The sequence below is a fragment of the Oncorhynchus clarkii genome, chromosome 23 (assembly GCF_045791955.1).
Source record: "Oncorhynchus clarkii lewisi isolate Uvic-CL-2024 chromosome 23, UVic_Ocla_1.0, whole genome shotgun sequence".
In the NCBI taxonomy this organism is placed as follows: domain Eukaryota; kingdom Metazoa; phylum Chordata; class Actinopteri; order Salmoniformes; family Salmonidae; genus Oncorhynchus; species Oncorhynchus clarkii.
In genome coordinates this window covers 21883455-21907372 of record NC_092169.1, presented here as the reverse complement: position 1 = coordinate 21907372, position 23918 = coordinate 21883455, and the positions used below count along the sequence as shown (strand labels likewise).

Sequence of the window (23918 nt, the reverse complement as noted above, 5' to 3'; positions counted from 1 at the left end):
GTGTATAGGCTTCTGACAATGCGTGTATTCGGCGTCCAATGTACGGTTTTCATGTTCTGAGAAAGTGTACTGTCTCATATCTGTGTGTACTATGTAGTACTACCTCTATCTGTAGTGTACTGTATGTGAGCTGATCTGCATGTGTGTCTATATCAGAGTGTTGTGAGTATTGTGGGCTGCACAGTCAAGCCTGTAATATAGGCTAGTCTGTGACATCACTGCTTTCTGCATTCATCCATACTGTACGTTCAGTGGAAATGTGTGGTCTGGTCTTTTAAACTGGCTGTTTATCATGTACAAGTGCTGAGACATTGCAGTGTCAACAACAGAGAGAAAGATATAATGATGTCGTCATGTGGACTGTACCTTTAACTGTAGAAGAGGAGAATATCCACTAGCTAAATTACCTGAGTCATCCAGCCTGTATGAACAGCAGGAAGTGTAACCCGGGGCAACAGGCTGCTGTTTCCATTAACTAATGATAGAGGGCAAGTCCTCCATTACAAGGAAACTCCGAATGCTAATTACTGTAGAACAGAGGGAGAAAGAAAGAGACAGAGTGAGAGAGAGTGAGGATACTAGATGAGTACTTAACCCTTCCGTGACTACTTTTGACCAGAACTCTATGGGTGTAAATAGCAGTTTGCCAGGTCTTGCGACAGGCTGGGCGTGCGGAGGGAGGACGGAGGTGGTGATTAAGTGGGGAGATAAGCTCTCTGTAATGGCAGGGTGGAATAATTCCACTTTAAGTAGGAGGGCTGAGTCTCTCCTCCCTCTGGCTCTGGCAGAAACCTGCTGGGAGCCTGAGACTGACTTCTCAGAGATTGGCTCAATGTGGCTCAGTCTGCTCTGCTGTGGTCAACTCTCCTCTTCTCGTTTCTTCTCTTCTCTCTCCTCTCCTTTATGCATGGCTCAATTAAGGCTTTGCTGTTTGATCTCAAACACCTTTTGAGCTTATTTTCTGTGTTAAGATGTTAGACATTAAGTCCATAACTCTGCTTATGTACAGTGCATCGCACACCATTCATAATGATGTTTGCCTGCAGCCTGGTGGAGCAGACAGTTGAAGATGACTGAGAACGCTGAGCAATCTGATTAGTCATTGGGGACGAGGGGAGGAAGAGGGGGTGAAAGAAAGAGGAGGGGAGAGGACGGGTATACGCTCTAACCCATATCCATCTCTCTCTCTTTCTCTCTCTCTGTCTCCATCTCGATCTCTCCCTCTCTCTCTTTTCCCACCCCCCTCTCTCTCGCTCTGCATGTTACCATTCCTCTTCAGAAAGCCAGAGGACTCTCTTCTAGAGCGATCAGAGCTGATGTACTGCAGATAAACACTGTGTGATTCATTCCATCAGTCACTGAGATCTACACTGGCAAACAGACAGCAACAGACAGGCTGGGATTACTGTGTTAGGGTGCCTCAATGTGGCAGGAGGCAGAACTGCAGTCCAACTTGAAGAGTGAGAGGCAGCACTCAAATGTAGTGGGCAGAACATAGTCAGAGAGTTGAGGAATCAATTGAGATATTTTAGATGAATAGTTCTGATCAAGCATTTTTGATGGGCAATTGTTTGTTTGTTTTTCTGATGGCAGAAGTGGCTGTGGAGACTTTCAGAGTCCAAATCATTTTGCTGAAGTAGTCAGGAAAACAATATCATAGGATCCTAATGTTTGGTAATAGAAACTGACTTACTTCAAACTGACATATTGGAGACATACTAAAGACTGTTTTAGCAGACCGACAGACTGTAGTTAAAGTGTAAAGTTGTATATGTAGACTGACCTGTGTGTGTTTCCTACATTATTAGACTGACGTGTGTGTGTTTCCTACATTATTAGACTGGCACGTGTGTGTGTGTGTGTGTGTGTGTGTGTGTGTGTGTGTGTGTGTGTGTGTGTGTGTGTGTGTGTGTGTGTGTGTGTTCACTACATTATTAGACTGACACATGAGTGTGTGTGTGTGTGTGTGTGTGTGTTTCCTACATTATTAGACTGACACGTGTGTGTGTGTGTGTGTGTGTTCACTACATTATTAGACTGACACATGAGTGTGTGTGTGTGTGTTTCCTACGTGATTAGGCTCACACATGAGTGTGTGTGTTTCCTACATTATTAGACTGACACGTGTGTGTGTGTGTGCTTCCTACATTATTAGACTGACACGTGTGTGTGTGTGTGTGTGTGTTTCCTACATTTTTAGACTGATACGTGTGTGTGTGTGTTTCCTACATTATTAGACTGACACGTGTGTGTGTGTGTGTGTGTGTGTGTGTGTGTGTGTGTGTGTGTGTGTGTTTCCTACATTATTAGACTGACACGTGTGTGTGTGTGTGTGTGTGTGTGTGTGTGTGTGTGTGTGTGTGTGTGTGTGTGTGTGTGTGTGTGTGTGTGTGTGTGTGCGTGCGTGCGTGCGTGCGTGCGTGCGTGCGTGCGTGCGTGCGTGCGTGCGTGCGTGCGTGCGTGCGTGCGTGCGTGCGTGCGTGCGTGCGTGCGTTTCTTACGTTATTAGACTGACACGTGTGTGTTTGTGTGTGTTTCCTACGTTATTAGACTGACACGTGAGTGTGTGTGTGTGTTTCCTACGTTATTAGACTGACACATGAGTGTGTGTGTGTGTTTTTCTTTCCCGTAGCCCTGCTGTCATCGTGGTGCGAGGAGCTGGGTCGCCTCCTGCTGTTGCGTCACCAGAAGAGCAGACAGAACGAGTCCCCTCAGGGCAAAGTCCCCATGCAGCCCAGCATAAACACCATGAAACCCCCTGGAGGACTCTCACATGGGTCAGTGTGTGTTTCTGTGTCCCCTCCGTCCGTCTGTCAGTGTGTACTTTGCTGCATATGTTTTCTGTTTCACACAAAAGCAGACATTGTCACTTTCATTTTCACTTACACAACAGGTGTGAACATGTCATTTAAACACACACTCCCTCATTGGTTCCCTGGTTTAAACTGGATCGTTCATGTTAATTTTAACAATGTTTACCTAAATCTCAGTTTCCTCCCCCCTCAAAGTAAGCTATATAAATCATGCCCTATGTTCTATTTAACCTAGAATATCCTCCTTCCAGTCCATTCTCAAATAAATACATGTACTGAGTTTTTCTCTTCATGAAAGTGAGCTAAGACAAGCTTAGCAGAGCTAGCTTGGAGGATAGGAACAGACATACACGCTAGGGCTGGGAATTGCTAGGGATCTCACAAAACGATATAATCACAATACTTAGGTGCTGATACTGTATTGTGATTCTCTCATGATTCAATGTGCACTGCGATTCGAAGTTCCAAACATATTGCTCACGGTATGTCTGCTGCAGAGGGACAAGCGAGAGCCATGAGAAAACGGGTTTTGATCAGTCACGGAAATACAAGTGGAGATCAAGCTATGAAAGAAAATGACTGGTGTTTTAGTGCAGGTGCAGCCAACTAGCACAACAATTATTTTGCGATATTGTCAAAATACGATATATCATAAAAAATGGCGGCAGGTAGCCTAGCGGTTAGAGTGTTGGACTTGTAACCAAAAGATCGAATCTTTTCGTTCTGTGCTTGCCCCAATTCCAAACCTGGCTACCACAATTCTGCTCTGCGCTGGGCATCTTGGGAGGTGTTCTACCTCCTTGAAGATACTAGTATATTGGGTCCCTTCCAACACCACAGCTATGTGTGTGTGTGTGTGTGTGAAAACATACTCCGTCTGTCTCTCCCCATAGAGTTTAGTTTGGTTCTTCATATTCTAGCCTCCGATTTGTTTGGAGTTTTAATGGCAAATATTCAAAATAACATATATGTGGCCAAAGGATTCCAAGGATTATGAGCACATTTCACATTCTGGGTGGATATGCAATCCTCTGTTGTGTTATGTACTTGGCCAAATGAAATCCACGGCGTGCGTGCGTGGGTGAAACGATCACTGATCGCCGGAATTTTGCTGATATTACTCATTACGATAAACAGCCTATACTAGAGAAATGTGAAGATTGAGCTGAAATAAGTTTGTTAATATTGGTGATTGTTAATTGGACAATCGATGGCTACAACCATCAAACTAGAAGTGGTAGTTTAAAGGTCCAATGCAGCTGTTTTTATCTCAATTTCAATTTCATTTTCTGGATAACAATCAAGTATCTTACTGTAATTGTTTTCAATAAAAAATGGTCAAAGAGAAACAAAAATAACTTCTTAGCATAGAGCAATGTCCCAAGCAAGAATTTTGCTAGGACTGTCTGGGTGTGGTCTGAGTGGGAGGGGAAAACTGAAAATGACATTTTGTTGGCAGTGATGGGAAAAGTACTCAATTGTCATACTTGAGTAAACGTAAAGATACCTTAATAAAAAAAAGACTAAAGTGAAAGTCACCCAGTAAAATACTACTTGAGTAAAAGTCTAAAAGTATTTGGTTTAAAAAAATACTTAAGTATCAAAAGTAAAAGTATAAACTATTTAAAAGTCCTTATATTAAGCAAACCAGACGGCACAATTGGCGGATAGTCAGGGCCACACTCCAACACTCAGACATAATTTACAAACGAAGCATTTGTGTTTAGTGAGTCCGTCAGATCAGAGGCAGTAGGGATGACCAGGGATGCTCTCTTGGTAAGTGTGTGTTCCAGTCAAAATGTAATAAGTACTTTTGGGTGTCAGGAAAAATGTATTGAGTAAAAAGTACATAATTTTCTTAAGGAATGCAGTGAAGTAAAAATTAAAGTTGGCAAAAATATAAATAGTAAAGTAAAGTACAGATATCCCCCCAAAATACTTGGTACTTTAAAGTATTTTTACTTAAGTACTTTACCACACTGGTTATTGGCAGAGAGGTTTGGTACTCTCTATCTTATTGGTCTATTAACTAATTTACAGCATGGTGATGTCACCATGGCATGCCAAATCCTATTTAGAATTCTAATTCCTAATTCACTGGCCAAAATTCCATCCCACCAAAACAGGCTGAAATTTCAGGCGGTCTTTTCAAACAGCTCTTATACTAAATTTCCACAATTTCACAGTATTATTCCAACCTCATAGTGTGGAAATATTTATAAAACACAAGAAAATGTAGTTTTTGTCTGGAGGGCTTTAAAGGATCATTACAAAAAAATATGGTCCACATCAATGTTATACACTTATATTTATATTTATTGTTATCACATCAATGTTATACACTTATATTTATATTTATTGTTATCACATCAATGTTATACACTTATATTTATATTTATTGTTATCACATCAATGTTATACACTTATATTTATATTTATTGTTATCACATCAATGTTATACACTTATATTTATATTTATTGTTATCACATCAATTCAGGCTATATATCGCGGTATGGATTTTTTGTCCATATTGCCTATCTCTCGGGTAATGTGTGTGTTCGTATTTGTTCTGTAGTGATGGGTCATTTGCCTACGACTCAGTTCCATGGCAACAGAACACCAACCAGCCCCCGGGGTCATTGTCTGTTGTTACCACCGTGTGGGGTGTGACCAACACGTCACAGAGTCAGGTGAGACACACAACACACACACACTTCAGTACACACTATTTGATGTTTTCGACACACAACACACGCTCATATACCTTTGTATTGAGTCTAGTAATTGAACTACCGACGACAGACCCTGAATTCCAAATCTCCTTGGGCACTTTGTGTAGATCTGAGATGATTGGATAGGTGTAATATGGCGGTAGTTCCATCTTGCCCTCTGATTGGACCTGGTGGAATCATCACCATATTGCTTTTACCTAGACATTCCTCTCAGATTGACAAAAGCTCCCAGGGGCTAGAGGCTAGGGGTTAATTGGAATTCTGATGTTGGTTGAAATATGGTACGCTGTGTGTGTATCACCAAAAGCTAGGCTTATATCAAAGATCTCTTTTTGAAGTCCCACACAGTGAGTTGGCATCATAGAATGACATATTAGGATCTCTGTGCTTGACCTAACACTGTTTGCTGTGTCTAATCAAAAACTATATCAATGATCAGTTGTTAGTGAGATGATTTGACATATGACCTTTCTTCACCCAGGTGTTGGCCAACAGCTCCAGCCATATGAACCCAGGTGGTAACCCCATGGGCCAGGGTATGTCTGGGGGTCCGGCAGGCCTCAATTCCCCCCAGTTTCCTGGCCAGCAGCAGCAGTTCCCAGCCAAGGGAGGCCAGGGTCAGGGCTACATGCAGCAGGGGATGTATGGCAGGCAGGGATACCCCGGTGGAGGGGGCTACAGCGGGAGGTAAGAGGTCATACACACACATGAATGAAGTTGAGACGGACACATTCTCTATCTCACTCTTACTCTATGCTTTTAACACATACAGTATGCACAGCTCTAATTCATATTGTTTCCGTTATATAGTTACCCAGGTGGTCCTAACACTCCCCCAGGGGGGATGGGCATGCCTCAACACTCCCGCCAGCCTGGCGACTTCACCCAACCAGCAGCTGCTGCTGCTGCCGCTGCTGTTGCCGCCGCCGCTGCTACGGCAACCGCCACAGCAACTGCTACCGTGGCAGCCATGCAGCAGGAGACACAGAACAAAGAGATTAACCAGTATGGACAGGTATGGACACGTCACGCATGTACAAATACTGTTATCATAACACACACACAAACACACCATTGCCATAATACAGGTTGCTAAAAGTTAGAAACAAATGTAGTTACTTACCTATAATATCTTGTTTTGGGCCTCAGGAAAACCAGATACTACGACATACATTGTACACTAAATACAGACTAAAACCATGGAGTAAAACCTGCAGCTTCATACTAAACTGTAACTCTTTGTCCTTTCTTCCTCCTTTATGTTTCGTCCAGATGTGTTCCTCCTTCCAGATGGGCCCAGGCCAGGCCTACAACAACCAGTTCATGAACCAGCCCGGCTCCAGAGGGCCCCCTGGAGGCATGAACCCAGGCAACATGGGCCAGGCCATGAACAACCCGAGCATGGGTGGGCCTACCATGGGCATGAACCAAACTCAATCCCCAGGCATGGGGCCTTTCGGGGCCCATGGCCAGAGGATGCCCCAGCAGGGCTACGGAGGACCTGGAGGCCCCAGGCAGGCCATGCCTATGCAGGGCATGAAGAGGCCCTATCCTGGGGAGGTGAGTTGGATGGTGTGTGTGGGGGAGGGATATGTGTGTGTTTAGGGTGGGGGGGGTGTATGTTTCCTTTGAGTATTATATTCTCATAGTACCTCCCAACATGCAGTGCATGCCTTTCTTACAAATGTTAATAGAATAATTAAGTTGCTGATTGATCCTCTCTCTCTCCCTCTCCCTCTCTCTCTCTCTCTCTCTCTCTCTCTCTCTCTCTCTCTCTCCCTTACAGCCAAACTACGTGGGTCAGCAGTATGCTCCTAACGGTCAGTTCCCTCCCCAGCAGAGTCAGTACCCCACCTCTAACCCATCCAGGCCGATGCCCTCCCCAAACTACCCCGGCCAGAGGATGCCCGGGGGGCAGGGGCAAGGCCAGTACCACCCGCAAGGCATGCCCATGGGACAGTACTATAGGGTGAGAGCTCCCTCACACTAACATAACCATTTGACCATTTACTCCTGCTCCCATTGTGCATCTGTACATTTAACCATTGATGTCTGTTCCATACACAGCAAGAGCCATTCAACGGTCAGAACAGAGGTGGATACTCATATAGCCAAGGCAACGGGGTATGTGCCCTCCTTTTTTATCCTTTGTCTAAGCAAAATGAGTTCTTTGAATTCTCTATCTCTCATGGTTTTTCTTTAACCCGTATGTATCACTCTTCTTCCTTTCCCCCTCTCTCCTTTTCCCCCCTCCCCCTCTCTCCTTTTCCCCCTCCCCCTCTCTCCTTTTCCCCCTCTCCCTCTCTCCTTTTCCCCCCTCTCCCTCTCTCCTTTTCCCCCCTCCCCCTCTCTCCTTTTCCCCCTCTCCCTCTCTCCTTTTCCCCCTCTCCCTCTCTCCTTTTCCCCCCTCCCCCTCTCTCCTTTTCCCCCTCTCCCTCTCTCCTTTTCCCCCCTCCCCCTCTCTCCTTTTCCCCCTCTCCCTCTCTCCTTTTCCCCCTCTCCCTCTCTCCTTTTCCCCCTCTCCCTCTCTCCTTTTCCCCCTCTCCCTCTCTCCTTTTCCCCCCTCCCCCTCTCTCCTTTTCCCCCTCTCCCTCTCTCCTTTCCCCCCTCTCCCTCTCTCCTTTTCCCCCCTCTCCCTCTCTCCTTTCGCCCCCTCTCTCTCTCTCCTTTTCCCCCCTCCCCCTCTCTCCTTTTCCCCCTCTCTCCTTTTCCCCCCTCCCCCTCTCTCCTTTTCCCCCTTCCCCCTCTCTCCTTTTCCCCCTCTCCCTCTCTCCTTTTCCCCCTCTCCCTCTCTCCTTTTCCCCCTCTCCCTCTCTCCTTTTCCCCCTCTCCCTCTCTCCTTTTCCCCCTTCCCCCTCTCTCCTTTTCCCCCTCTCTCCTTTTCCCCCTTCCCCCTCTCTCCTTTTCCCCCTCTCTCCTTTTCCCCCTTCCCCCTCTCTCCTTTTCCCCCTTCCCCCTCTCTCCTTTTCCCCCTTCCCCCTCTCTCCTTTTCCCCTTTCCCCTCTCTCCTTTTCCCCCTTCCCCCTCTCTCCTTTTCCCCCTTCCCCCTCTCTCCTTTTCCCCCTTCCCCCTCTCTCCTTTTCCCCTTTCCCCTCTCTCCTTTTCCCCCTTCCCCCTCTCTCCTTTTCCCCCCTCCCCCTCTCTCCTTTTCCCCCTTCCCCCTCTCTCCTTTTCCCCCTTCCCCCTCTCTCATTTTCCCCCTTCCCCCTCTCTCCTTTTCCCCTTTCCCCTCTCTCCTTTTCCCCCTTCCCCCTCTCTCCTTTTCCTCCCTCCCCCTCTCTCCTTTTCCCCCTTCCCCCTCTCTCCTTTTCCCCTTTCCCCTCTCTCCTTTTCCCCCTTCCCCCTCTCTCCTTTTCCCCTTTCCCCCTCTCTCCTTTTCCCCCTTCCCCCTCTCCCTCTCTCCTTTTCCCCCCTCCCCCTCTCTCCTTTTACCCCTTCCCCCTCTCCCTCTCTCCTTTTCCCCCCTCCCCCTCTCTCCTTTTCCCCCTTCCCCCTCTCTCCTTTTCCCCCTCTCCCTCTCTCCTTTCCCCCCCTCCCCCTCTCTCCTTTTCCCCCCTCTCCCTCTCTCCTTTTCCCCCCTCTCCCTCTCTCCTTTTCCCCCCTCCCCCTCTCTCCTTTTCCCCCCTCCCCCTCTCTCCTTTTCCCCCCTCCCCCTCTCTCCTTTTCCCCCCTCTCCCTCTCTCCTTTTCCCCCTCTCCCTCTCTCCTTTTCCCCCCTCTCCCTCTCTCCTTTTCCCCCCTCCCCTCTCTCTCCCCCCTCCCCCTCTCTCCTTTTCCCCCCTCCCCCTCTCTCCTTTTCCCCCTTCCCCCTCTCTCCTTTTCCCCCCTCTCCCTCTCTCCTTTTCCCCCTTCCCCCTCTCTCCTTTTCCCCCTCTCCCTCTCTCCTTTTCCCCCTTCCCCCTCTCTCCTTTTCCCCCTCTCCCTCTCTCCTTTTCCCCCCTCTCCCTCTCTCCTTTTCCCCCCTCTCCCTCTCTCCTTTTCCCCCTCCCCCTCTCTCCTTTTTCCCCCCTCCCTCTCCCTTTACCTCTCTCCTTCTCTGCAGGCCCCCAGGCCAGGTAACTACCCCCACTCCCCGGTGCCTGGTAACCCCACTCCTCCTATGACCCCCGGAAGCAGTATACCCCCGTACCTCTCGCCCAACCAGGATGTCAAGCCCCCGTTCCCGCCTGACATGAAACCAAATATGTCAGCGCTTCCACCTCCCAGTGAGTACTTACACTGGAGCACCCAGACATGGATGCATGCACGCACACACGCACGCACGCATGCACACACACACACACACACACACACACACACACACACACAGTGGCTAGTCTACAGACAGTCCAGCAGAGCTAGACCAAGCCGTCAGTAACGCTTTCGATACCTTTGGCTGAAAATCCAGCAATGCCTGCACAACCAGGTTTTAGCAGTACATTGATGGTTTTATTTCATTTTCATGAGATACAAAGCCATTGAGACACGACTACTTCACTACATGACTGCTTCTCTACATAACTAACAGGGTTGGGGTCAATTCCATTTCAATTCCAGTCAATTCAGAAAGTACACTGGAATTCCAATTCTTTGCAATCCTTTTAAATTGGGAAAATGTGGAATTGGAATTTGGTTTACTTTCTGAATTGACTGGAAATTAAATAGAATTGAGTCCAACCCTGATCACTACTACATGCTGCCCTGATACAGTGCATTCGGAAAGTATTCAGACCCCTTCACTTTTTTCCACATTTTGTTACGTTACAGCCTTATTCTAACATGTATTAAATCGTTTTTCCAACTCATCAATCTACACACAATACCCCATAATGACAAAGCAAAAACGTTTTTTTGACATTTTTGCAAATGTATTAAAAATGAAATACTTAAATATCACAGGTGTTAGTTAGTTAATACCTCACAGTGGTATCCTGGTGCCCCAGCCACTGTCTCCTGTATGTCTGACTGTTAATAAACCAATATACAACTCTTACCCCACTGCCACAGATACAGTTAAAAGGAAAGCTGACGTCCTATCTTCCTGTCCTGTCTCTCCGCTCCCATCAGCCAATCCCAACGAGGAGCTGCGGTTGACCTTCCCGGTCCGGGACGGCGTGGTGTTGGAACCTTTCCGGTTGGAACACAACCTCGCCGTCAGTAACCACGTCTACCACCTACGACCGTCGGTACACCAGACCCTCATGTGGAGGTGAGATACAGACACACAGACGGACACACACACAGACACATACACCTACGACTGTTTCTACACCAGACCCTCATGTGGAGGTGAGACACCAGTCTTATTTCTGTTCCGTCACAAAAAATGTTGCCATTGTTCGCATTCCCTGTACAATATTGGCCAATAGCAGTCCTGATAATTGAAATAACTTTCAACTAAGCATATTAACAAACACTTGACCAACTGAATAAGGTGTGCTAGTGCTGGACTGGAACAAAACTGTGCTGTCCTGGCTGGGTGTCCCAGAGGATTAAGAAAAACTGTTTTGTATTTGACTGTATTGACTTCTGCCCTTTTCTCTTTGCCCCCTCTAGGTCAGACCTGGAGCTGCAGTTCAAGTGTTACCACCATGAGGACCGACAGATGAACACCAACTGGCCTGCCTCCGTCCAGGTCAGCACACACACGTACGCATGCAGCATGCATACAGATACGTACACGCACACGCACACACACACACACACACACACACACACACAGACTCACACACACACACACACACACACACACTGTCCTCCTTCCTTCCAGGTCAGTGTCAACGCCACACCGCTGACCATCGAGCGGGGCGACAACAAGACGTCCCACAAACCCTTGCACCTGAAGCAAGTGTGTCAGCCTGGCAGAAACACCATCCAGATCACCGTCACCGCGTGCTGTTGTGTGAGTACACATTTCAATAGAATATGCAGAGCAAAGGATACAAGGGATATTTTAAATGTATATAGAGCACATATGTCAGAGTCAAGGCCCGCGGGCCACATCCGGCCCGCAAGAAGGTTTTTTACGGCCCCTGGGATGATCTTGATTTATTATTAGAACCGGCCCGCAGCAAGCCGGCAGCCCGCAGATCTTTTACACGCACCAATACTACATTTCCCACAATGCAAAGGTGACGCACCGAGCAGTAGGCTGCTTCATTTCAATATTTATTGGCACAGCAGTCGTCAGCATCACAGTAAAATTAACTTTCAGATACCCATCAAAAATGGCAAAACGGAAGGTGGATACTGAGAACCGGGGGTTTCAAACAAGGTGGGAGTCGGAGTATATGTTCACGAAGGTAGCTGGAAAACCTGTGTGTCTTCTGTGTGGAGAAAGTGTGGCGGTACTGAAAGAGTATAATCTGAGACGACATTATGAAACGAAACACGCGGACAAAAACAAGAATATGGACATGGAACAAAGGCTACAAAAGGCAGAGGAATTAAAACGAGGCCTCAAATCTCGACAGGCTCTGTTCAAAAAAGCCAAATCACAAGGCCAGGCTGCTGTCAAGGCCAGTTTTATTTTGGCAGAAGAGATCGCTAAATCAGCCCGGCCATTTACGGAGGGGGATTTCATCAAAAACTGCATGATTAAAGTTTGTGACGAAGTTTGCCCAGAAAAAAGGCAACTCTTTTTAAATGTGAGTCTGAGCAGAAACACCATTGCCGAGAGAGTAGACCAGTTGTCCATCAATCTAAAAGAGCAGCTTGTGAAAAAGGGAAAAGATTTTATTGCATATTCCTTGGCTGTGGATGAGAGCACCGACATTTCTGACATTGCCCAGTTGTCAATTTTCATCCGCGGAGTGGACTCCAACCTAAGCGTGACAGAGGAGTTTTTGGCTTTACGTCCTATGCATGGCACAACTACGGGGCATGATTTGTATGAAGAGGTGTCAAGATGTGTAAATGAGATGGAGCTGCCTTGGGAAAAACTTGTGGGTTTGACAACCGACGGAGCACCTGCGATGTGTGGACACAGGAGCGGACTGGTGGCGAAGATACGGGAAAAGATGCAAGAGGAAAACGCGACAGGTGAGCTGACAGCTTATCATTGTATCATACACCAGGAAGCGTTGTGCGGTAAAGCCTTGAAAATGGAGCATGTAATGAGCATCATCACGCGCACAGTTAACTTTATCAGAGCCAAAGGTTTGAATCACCGCCAGTTCAAGGCATTTCTGACGGAGTTAGAAACGGAGCATGGTGATTTGCCTTATCACACAGAGGTGCGATGGCTAAGCCAGGGAAAGGTGCTTCAAAGATGTTTCGAGCTTCGTGAGGAGATTTGTCTGTTCTTGGACAGCAAAGGGAAAGACACAACACAACTCCGAGACGAAATGTTTCTGTGTGAAATGGCTTTTCTGTGTGACATTACGAGTCATCTGAATGCAATAAACTTGCAGCTGCAGGGTCGGGATCGTGTCATCTCTGATATGTACAGTACAGTGAAGGCATTTAAAACCAAACTGACTCTGTGGGAGACGCAGATGCGGAAAGAAAATTTGAGCCACTTTCCCAGCTGCCAGACCATGAAAGAGAAGCTCTCTACCAGTGCGTTCCCGAGCACACAGTTGGCTGATAAAATAGGTATGCTTGCCGCTGACTTTCGACGCCGATTTGCTGACTTTGAAGCACAAAAAAGCAGGTTGGAACTGCTCGGTAACCCATTTGCTGTTGACGTGGAAAGCTCACCACCAAACCTCCAAATGGAGTTGATTGACCTCCAATGCAATGATGCACTGAGGGCAAAATATGCGGCAGTGGGTGCTGCGGAGTTCGCCCGTTTCCTCCCCGGCACAATGCCCCAGCTGCGCATCCAGGCTGCTCAAACGTTGTCTATGTTTGGCAGCACATACCTGTGTGAACAACTGTTTTCTTTGATGAACCTGAACAAAACATCACACAGAAGTCGACTTACTGCTGAACACCTCCACTCAATTCTGAGGATTTCTTCAGCTCAGAGCCTTACCCCGAACATTGATGAACTTGTGGAAAAGATGGGACACCACCAAGTATCACCCTCAACCTCAAACAAGTGAACATTACTGTGCAATCACATATTTAGAGTTTTTACTCAGTTCAAGTTTAAAAGTTAAAATTTAATATTTGTTTTCACTGCATGTTACTTCTCCTTAAACAAAGTGTTGTTTTTGATTAATAGATTTTTGCACTTTATTTTTTTGTATTTCAATCCAATTATATTTTAAAAATATTTCAGTTGAGTGGATGATAGAAAATTGCTATTATTGTTTTTTCTTTGAAGTAAATTTAGCCCACTTTTGCTAAAATAGAAAATATAGTCTACTGATGGTGCCTTGAATACCGGTTTCTTTCATTTAATGTTCATGTTATGGGGATATTTATATAAAGGAAATTTGTCTTTTGTGTCTGTTGAAAATTAAAGATTACTGACAGAGCCATAAGAAAATATTGCTTTATTTATCTGATCATATTGTAATATATTTGTTAGGTTTTCAGTAGGTTCAATTAGGTTCACTAGACTATATGCGTCATTTAAAAAATTTTCAATGAACATTCGAACAGTCCGGCCCTCGTCTTGTAGCTGATTTTTTTATTTGGCCCTCCGTCCATTTGACTTTGACACCCCTGATATAGAGGATACACTTAATGTGTTCATCATCCAGTTTTTATGTTATTTATGTCTTTGTTATTTATGTCTTTATGTTATTTATGTCTTTATGTTATTTATGTCTTTATGTTATTTATGTCTTTATGTTATTTATGTCTTTATGTTATTTATGTTATTTATGTCTATGTTATTTAAGTCTTTATGTTATTTATGTCTTTGTGTTATTTATGTCTTTATGTTATTTATGTCTTTGTGTTATTTATGTCTTTATGTTATTTATGTCTTTATGTTATTTATGTCTTTGTGTTATTTATGTCTTTGTGTTATTTATGTCTTTATGTTATTTATGTCTTTGTGTTATTTATGTCTTTATGTTATTTATGTTATTTATGTCTATGTCATTTATGTCTTTGTGTTATTTATGTCTTTATGTTATTTATGTCTTTATGTTATTTATGTCTATGTCATTTAAGTCTTTGTGTTATTTATGTCTTTATGTTATTTATGTCTTTATGTTATTTATGTCTATGTTATTTATGTCTTTGTTATTTATGTCTTTGTGTTATTTATGTCTATGTTATTTAAGTCTTTATGTTATTTATGTCTTTATGTTATTTATGTCTTTATGTTATTTATGTCTTTATGTTATTTATGTCTTTGTGTTATTTATGTCTTTATGTTATTTATGTTATTTATGTCTATGTCATTTAAGTCTTTATGTTATTTATGTCTTTGTGTTATTTATGTCTTTATGTTATTTATGTTATTTATGTCTATGTCATTTAAGTCTTTGTGTTATTTATGTCTTTATGTTATTTATGTCTTTATGTTATTTATGTCTATGTTATTTATGTCTTTGTTATTTATGTCTTTGTGTTATTTATGTCTATGTTATTTAAGTCTTTATGTTATTTATGTCTTTATGTTATTTATGTCTTTGTGTTATTTATGTCTTTATGTCTTTGTTATTTATGTCTATGTTATTTCTTTTATTTTTGTCTTTGTTATTTATGTCTTTATGTTATTTATGTCTTTGTGTTATTTATGTCTTTATGTTATTTATGTCTTTGTGTTATTTATGTCTTTATGTCTTTGTTATTTATGTCTATGTTATTTCTTTTATTTTTGTCTTTGTTATTTATGTCTTTATGTCATGTATGTCTTTGTTATTTATGTCTTGATGTTATTTATGTTATTTCCCTCCTCTATGTGCAGTCGCACCTGTTTGTGCTGCAGCTGGTCCACAGGCCTTCAGTCCGCTCCGTCCTGCAAGGGCTCCTGAAGAAGAGACTCCTGCCTGCAGAACACTGCATCACCAAGAGTATGTTACTGTTACTGCAAAACTATACTGCATTAGTCGATACCTTGTCTTACTATAACTCTGACTCCTGCCAGCAGAACACTGCATCACCAAGAGCATGTTACCACTATTATGTTGTACTATACTACTACTATACTAATATAGCCTTTACCCCATCTTACTACCTTTACATTAATATGCCTAACTGTAATCTAACTGTAATCTAACTCTAATCTAACTCTAATCTAACTTTAATCTAATTCTAATCTAACTCTAATCTAATTCTAATCTAATTCTAATCTAACTCTAATCTAATTCTAATCTAACTCTAATCTAACTGTAATCTAACTGTAATCTAACTGTAATCTAACTCTAATCTAACTTTAATCTAATTCTAATCTAACTAATCTAATTCTAATCTAACTCTAATCTAACTCTAATCTAATTCTAATCTAACTCTAATCTAACTGTAATCTAACTCTAATCTAACTCTAATCTAACTCTAATCTAACTTTAATCTAATTCTAATCTAACTCTAATCTAATTCTAATCTAACTCTAATCTAACTCTAATCTCCGTCTCTCCCTCCAGTTAAGAGGAACTTCAGCAGCGTTGTGGCCTCGTCGGGTAACACCAGTCTAAATGGGGAGGACGGAATTGAGCAGACCGCCATCAAAGTCTCCCTCAAATGTCCAATCACCTTCAGGCGCATCCAGCTGCCCGCCAGGGGGCATGACTGCAAACACGTACAGGTAGGACGGGAGAAAGGGGTATGTTTTCACATGGTAGATGGCTGGATAGGGCCACCAGTTCTCCCTGACTATGTGCCTAGACCAGGAAAAACTCTAGGCCCTTATAGCACAGTTGTTCGGTGAACTACGCTAATGTGATGAGTAACCTTGCCTGAGACCTGAAGACTCATAAGTGTTTTGTCTAACCACAGTGTTTTGATCTGGAGTCGTATCTGCAGCTGAACTGTGAGAGGGGGATGTGGAGGTGTCCTGTATGCAAGTATGTGATGACCCTTTCCAAACTATGTTTTGTCAATAAAGTTATGTCTCCTTTTTGAATGAGTTAAAATGATGAGTGTTTCTCTCACTTTTTCTCTCTTCACAGTAAAACTGCCTTGTTAGAGGGTCTAGAGGTGGACCAGTACATGTGGGGAATCCTCAACGCCATCCAGAAGTATGTTTATTCATCCTTATTACTAACAATAGTTATTATTATTAACCTTCCGTGCTTCATGTTCTTATCCGGTTTTCCCACTATTATTTCTATAGTGTCTATGTAATAAGGGACCATAACAATTCCCTTCTTCATCCTGTAGTGACTAAATGTTATTTTCCACTATTCCCAATATTATTATTACCACAGTGTCTTCGTAATACTGGACTTTTCCACTTCCTCCATCCTTTGTAATATGGGACTGTATAAAAAGGTCCCCTTTCTCTTCCCGTAGTTCGGAGTTTGAGGAGGTGAACATTGACCCATCGTGTAGCTGGCGGCCAGTGCCCATCAAATCTGACCTCCATATTAAAGAAGACCCTGATGGACCACTGGCCAAACGCTTCAAGACCATGAGCCCCTCCCAGATGACCATGCCCAATGTCATGGAGATGATCGCCCAGCTGGGCCCTGGCCCCTCCCATTACCCATCAGGCCCTGCTCAGCACGGGGGCATCGGCGCCGGGGTCAACCCAGGGGAGTACGGTGGCCCGAGAGGCCCAGGTAAGACCAGAATTCAGATATTACACATTTTGAACATGTTAAATGTTGTGTATTTAGCAGACACTCTTATCCAGAGTCATAACAAGGTATGGGAGACAACCTTAAGAGTGCCCTCCCCTTATTTATGTTTTTCTGTGCTGCTAGGCAACACTTACCACGGTCACGGGAACTTTGACTTCGCCCACGGTAACCCCTCGGGCGGGGGAGGTGGTGGAGGTGGACCGAGAGGAGGAGGATCCCCCATGAGTGACTTTATCCACACCCCTCAGCTGTCCCACCCCCCAGACTTCCCCGGGGGTCTTCTATCCCAGGACAAGCCCCTCAGCCACGGCATCAACGGCCCTGTAAGTCCCCTACACCTCCACTACCAACCACCAGGGTCACTCATACCAGAGTTGCTGAAGATCCTCATAGAAAAGTAGTACACCCACACCCAAACATTTCCCAGGTGGAGGGTACAACAAATGTCGTATGAAAGGAATAGGAATACTTATTGTATATCATCTCATGTCAGGCCTGTCAAAGACCTTGTAGTTCATAAAAAGCACTGATCTCAATCAGGATAGCTTTGGCATTGTGCTCAGCTTGTCTTTGCAGCCTTGCTCATGTCATCCTCTACATGTCAGCGCAGAGCTTTCTTTAAACACATTCTACTTCCTCTCCCTGCCTCTCTCTCTCTCCCTGCGTCTCTCTCTCTTTCTCTCCCTCTGTCTCTCTCTCCCTCCATGTCTCTCTCCCTCCTTAGATGTCTCATCCTTCCAGCACTGATCAGTCCCATAATTCCATGCAACAGCAGAGCTTGCACGCGCCTCCTCACTCCAACAGCCAGTTGATACATCACGGTGGCAGCCAATCAGGGCAGTCGTTACATCACAGCGGCCAATCGTTGCTGCCCCCTCGCCAGCAGGCCCCACCTCCCCAGCTGCAGCAAGGCCAGAACAGCCACCAGCACAGCGATCTGAACTTTAACCCCTCCTCGGGCATTGAAGGTCAAATCAGTGGTGACATGCCCGAGCCCTCCCTAGATGTAAGTGTGACATCATTGTGACATCGTGCTTAGGATGCATGCGCAAACAGGTGCAAACGTCATCTAGCTAGCATTAGCATCGTCTGCTAAAGCTTCTCTCATTACCTAGCTTTGGTTTGATGGAGCATGTCAGCTGCTATGCTAATACCTTTAGTTGTTTAAAAAGACTCTTGGATAGAAATGAGAAGTCTATTGACAATATGCATCTTAATTATTGTCTCTCTTCCCTTATCGCTCTCACTCCATCTCTCCCTCATCTTCCCTTTCTCTGGCTCTTCCTCCTTCCCTCCCTCATCTACCTCTCTCACTCCATCTCTCGCTCTCTTCCTCTCTCCCTCTCTCCCCCATCTTCCCTTTCTCTGGCTCTTCCTCCTTCCCTCCCTCATCTACCTCTCTCTCTCTGTCTCTCTCTCTACAGCTGCTTCCAGAGCTGGCCAACCCAGACGAGCTCCTGTCCTATCTGGACCCCCCGGACCTCCCCTCCAACAGCAACGATGACCTGCTCTCCCTCTTCGAGAACAATTAACCTTTCGCCTCCCTCACCCCTCGAGCCAAACCCAAATCTTCTCTACAGACACACACACACCACAGGCTGTGTGTCCAACCAGCTGGACTCTCCATAGAGTCCATAGACACACCGTCATCCTCATATGGACTGGTAGTGGGGACTCTTCCGAGTGGACTTACCCAATGTGTAGTGCACTTCAGACCCAGGGTTCAAAGTTCAAACCCCCAGTCAGGTCACACCTCCTACACACCCGGGTTCACACCCCGTCGGACACACACACACACACACAATGTTTTGTCAATTGTGGCATAGACGTGTAGGTGGCATGAGGTCATCTGTCAGACCATGAGATGATGATGAGGATGACAGTCTGGATGTCAGGGAGTGGACGCTGTATGTGAAAGAGACAGGAAACAGGAAATGCACTCATGTCCTCACTTCCTCACACACACTCTTCCTCATGTAAAGAATCGCGGAGCTGCGGAGCTCCTCTGGCCGACAACAACACGTCGACAGCCAATGTCGGCTGTCTAGTCCTTAAGTGATATTATATCGAAAGAAAACTGTGCAGCTATTAATCACGTTCTATGCGTATGACCTCACAGGCCGAACTCTCTGTGTGGGCTTTTAGGAAAAAGTGTTGTAGTATTGTTTTATCATTCTTATTTCCCCCATTATACAAAAACAAAGAAAAACATACAATAATAGGAAAGAAAAGTCATCTTTTTGTCCTGGCCAGTGTTTCTATCAATCTTATTTTGATGTGTGTTCTTCCAAGCCCTGATCCCCTGAGACCACGACCTTTAACGCCTGACCTTTGACCTAAATAAAGTGTGTTCTTATAACCTCTGACCCTTAGCTCACAGTGTGTTTCCATCGTGACATCAGTCAGTCAGCACTGGGTCCGTTCCATCCATTCTACTGAAGCACAACAGACAGCCCCACACCACATCACAGGCAGAGCACTGAGAGGAGAGACCAAGGCCTGTTGGGGAGGATTCTAACCTTCTAGCTAGCCCAACCCAGTCTATCGAAGAATCAGCACTGTTAACTATTCTGTCTGTCCATCAACCCGTCCAATGTTGTTAAAGTTTTTCTTCCCTGATATTGCAGTACAATGCCATGTCGGGCTGTGGGCTATACAAAAATGAATTTTACCAATACATTAGTTTTGGGTTAGAATGATATAGAATTGTGTGGGAGAGAGAGAGAGAGTGTGTGTGTGTGCGTGTGCATGCGTGCGTGCGTGTGCAAGAGAAAGAGTGAGGATGAGATTGAAGGAAAAAGAGAAGAGTCCCTGTTTAGTCTATAATAGACAGAAACATCTAGTGTTGCAAAAGATATTGGGCCCTTGTAATAGAGCCAGAATGAAAGTTAGCCTGTTTCTCCCTCTTTAAGGTGAGTCTTCCTCTGTTCTACAGGCCTGCGATTGCTCCTGTAACTATACTGTACGGTTTGGCTCTACCATGTGTTAAGAAGTGCATGTGTGCCAATGGCCTCTGTTCTAAATTAGAGGGAAAGAATATTGTCTTTTTTATTTTATAGTCATTGCATTTTTTTTTATCATGATTTTATTTGACATTTTCTTGCAAAGGAATGATTTTGGTTAATGGTAATGTATTGTCCAACTTTTTTATTTTCATGTTTGTTCCACTTTGACTGTTGCCATGCGTGATACATCACCAAAGTTATCCCACAGTTTGTAGGAGTTGGCCTGGACATTACTATAATGTAAGAATGATGCCCTTCTATGCTTTAAGCATACTCCTAGGGAACCCATCAAACATTATTCTGAATAAATGTGTGGTTGCACTGCATTTTCTGTGTCTTGTTACTGTTCAACTGTATTTTGTCATCTTAAAAAAACAAAACAAAGGAAAAGCACACATGATCCCACAATGGTTTATAAAGACAATAATTTTGATTGTTGTCATCCTGACAATGTATGCTTTAAATATATTTGCTAATGTATTGAGGGAAAAGTGACTTTACCCCCAGTCTTTTTTTGTTTTAAGTCAAAAGTCTAATACCCTCTGGAATTGAATGTGAGTTCTTTGACATTTTTGTGCTACCCTCTTTTGTACAAGACAAGATCATCATGTGTATTATTCTATCCTCGTAGCGTTTTTGATATTCTTCTCCTATTTTAAGTTATTACTTTGTTTATCTATTAAGTGACTTTGTGAGAATAATCATAATTTGGTTTACATCAGATTATGTAGCCTACTAAATGAAATTGAAGATTTCTAGATCAATCCGTGGATATTGTTTGGATTTTGGAATGATCCCCAATGCTGGTTGAATCACCTGAACACAACTGATCCTTTAGTCTGTCTATTTGTTGAAGACAATGCACTGCCACAGCGAGGTATTTTGACTCCCCTGCTCTGTAGATCTGTGTAGACATGATGCTGAAGTCTGGTCTATCAACGTTACTCTCTATACGCCACATAGAGGTTTGAGTCTTGTCCGAGGTTCAGACTCCACACACAACTGTAGCTGGACAGTCAATGGACACAAGGGGAGTGTGTTAGAGGATGCAATGTATTTTCATGGAAAGAAAATGGGAGATGTTGGGCTCCCCCCCCGGCCCTCTCTACTCGGCCACTTAAATGCAAGAGAAGAGAAATAAACGGGTCTGGAGGGTCTAAGGAATGCATGTACATTATGTAAATGACAAATAGAGACACATTAACTTACAGAAATGTAGACATTTTCCCCACGCAGGGGACAATGATACGCATTGTGTATTTAGAATTTGTAAAGTTTGCATCCTCCTGTCAGAAGAGACTGTTGAATTGTGGGAAAAGGAGTCCGTGTTTGAGATAGTGATGTACAGTCCTCTCTCCCCGACCACATTTGTTCATTTATGTAAGATACTTTATTATCTACTTCTCAAACACGGCCGTTGGAAGAAAAAAAAAATACACACTTGTTTCTCTTTGTGTAAAATTCAACTTCTGTGTATTTCTCTATTACCTGTGTACTTTATAAAGGTGCTACAACAACAAAATAATAAAGAACATTTTGAGGTACCAATCGGGATTTGTGGGAACCATGAGTGGTTCCTAAAAATTGTTGATACAAAATTTACAGTTTGTACAATTTTGTCAAATTTACAGTTTTTACACGATTAGGCAAAAAATATGACTTCCGAGGTACAATCTGAAGTGATTGACACACCAGGTGGCAGTTGTCTTTTTTGTTTTGTACATTCTGTGTACAGTCATTTCATATACTAAACTGGTCAGAAAAAAAGAATTGTGATTTTTAGTCTTGCAAAACTGTATGTAGTTAGATGACGTGACATCCTAATATTTATCTAATAAATATGTATTCAAATGAAACTCATGCATCATGGTCTTGGTTTTCCAATAGCCTACATCTTCTATCCTCTATGTAACTTTAATGACAGTGAATGTATCGTCATGCACCAGACGCAATCACAGTAGAGAATGCTAGATCTATGAAGACCAACTGGCAGTCATGTCAGTTTAAGAGCTTTCATAACAATATGAGTATTACATGCATGCCCAGTTTGAAACTACCTTAAAAAGGAAGAGTCCTGCCTATCACATATAAAGTTATTTAGACCTAAAATACAGAGTTCAATATTGAGAGTAAAGGCTTTGATGGGGAGAGGAATAAGACATTCTTAACAATAAAAATACAAATACTATTGAATATTGTATTCATCATTTTCATGGACTAGCTGTCTATGTGCACAACATCATCATTTGGTGTCGCTCTTGGGGGTCTTTGCAATGTCATGTGTAATCACACACCCCCATTCTCAGAACGTCATGTTGACAACTATGCAAAGATGTTGCAAATTAAAAATCATATAAAATATTGCTCTTTGGCGATTGCTGCGACGATGTTGTTTTCGTCTGGACCCGTCACGAACCCAGTAGTGTATTTTGTCATCACAACTGACAACGAATCTCTGGGACGAATCATCATAGAGATGGCTACGGTTAGCTACATAATGTTCAAGTATACTGAACAAAAATATGAACGCAACATGTAAAGTGTTGGTCCCATGTTTCATGAGCTGAAATAAAAGATCCCAGAAATGATCTATACGCACAAAAAGCTTATTTCTTTCAAATTTTCTTCACAAATTTGTTTACATCCTTGTTAGTGAGCATTTCTCATTTGCTAAAATAATCCCCACACGTCCATACAAATAAATGATGCCATTATATGGTCATTAAATAACACACAACAGCATGGCATATTTAGATAGTGGAATAGGCCTAGCCTATTTACTTTCTATTTTGCAACTCGGGTGGTTATTCTAGACAAGGTTCTTCTGCGTCTTTATCAAGGACCAAGCCTATACTATGTCATCTACTGGTATAACGTCGTCTTTGAATGCCGTTCTAAAACAAGCTTTAGACTTTTATTTTGGAAATGAATCTAGAAGCTGCAAGGCAGCTGTAACATCTGGGATAGAGTTGCTTGATTGACCAGCTAACTTCAGCTAACTACGTTCAGTTCATGTCCTTTGCAGATGCCACATTACTGACAAAGGTTTGTAGGCATAACAAATAAATGTCACCGAGTAAAGGGAGATATGAAGTAAGAATTGAACGTGTAAATGTTAATTCATAGTAGTAACATACGTTTACAGATGTATTTTAACGTTTACGTTTCATGTTTCATGCATGACTTCTTACGATCCTAGCGAATACGTATGTTCAACCTTTTGGTAGGTATCTGGCTCCATACAGGTACCCTAGCTCACCAGCTAACTCCTCAGTCTGACCCTAGTTAGTCGACCTTAATATGTAAAACACTTACACTGAACAAAACTATCAAATGTAAACGCAACATATAAAGTGTTGGTCCTATGTTTCATGAGCTGAAATAAACAATCACAGATTGTTCCATACGCACAAATTATTATTTCTCTCAAATGCTGTGCACAAATATGTTTACATTCCTGTTAGTGAGCATTTCTCCTTTGCCAAGATAATCCATCCACCTGACAGGCGTGGCATATCAAGACGCCGATTAAACAGCATGATCATTACACAGGTGCACCTTGTGCTGGATACAATAAAATGCCACTAAAATGCTCAGTTTTATCACACAACACAATGACACAAATTTTGAGGGAGCGTGCAATTGGCATGCTGACTGCAGGAATGTCCACCAGAGCAGTTGCCAGAGAATTTAATGTTCATTTCTCTACCATAAGCTGCCTTCAACGTTGTTTTGGAGAAT

General features: G+C 43.6%; 1 protein-coding gene across 10 annotated transcripts in view; it reads left to right on the top strand.

Annotated features, from left to right (window-relative positions):
• Window positions 1–22033, top strand: part of LOC139381857 (zinc finger MIZ domain-containing protein 1-like) — a 198634-nt gene extending 176601 nt beyond the window's left edge. For 4 of the 10 annotated variants that reach the window (XM_071125677.1, XM_071125682.1, XM_071125685.1 and 1 more), the window contains 19 exons: window positions 2633–2777; window positions 5390–5504; window positions 6028–6233; window positions 6357–6561; window positions 6819–7106; window positions 7333–7515; window positions 7614–7670; window positions 9588–9750; window positions 10532–10733; window positions 11081–11159; window positions 11295–11426; window positions 15339–15444; window positions 16015–16175; window positions 16367–16434; window positions 16540–16608; window positions 16883–17151; window positions 17296–17495; window positions 17897–18178; window positions 18597–20502. In XM_071125677.1, coding sequence (XP_070981778.1) covers window positions 2633–2777; window positions 5390–5504; window positions 6028–6233; window positions 6357–6561; window positions 6819–7106; window positions 7333–7515; window positions 7614–7670; window positions 9588–9750; window positions 10532–10733; window positions 11081–11159; window positions 11295–11426; window positions 15339–15444; window positions 16015–16175; window positions 16367–16434; window positions 16540–16608; window positions 16883–17151; window positions 17296–17495; window positions 17897–18178; window positions 18597–18704 — 3038 coding nt within the window. In that variant the 3' untranslated portion in view covers window positions 18705–20502. Of the gene's footprint in view, window positions 1–2632; window positions 2778–5389; window positions 5505–6027; window positions 6234–6356; window positions 6562–6818; window positions 7107–7332; window positions 7516–7613; window positions 7671–9587; window positions 9751–10531; window positions 10734–11080; window positions 11160–11294; window positions 11427–15338; window positions 15445–16014; window positions 16176–16366; window positions 16435–16539; window positions 16609–16882; window positions 17152–17295; window positions 17496–17896; window positions 18179–18596 lie in introns of all 10 variants that reach the window. The other 6 variants (XM_071125680.1, XM_071125681.1, XM_071125684.1 and 3 more) reach the window with 4 other exon arrangements.
• The last annotated feature ends 1885 nt before the right edge of the window (window positions 22034–23918 follow it).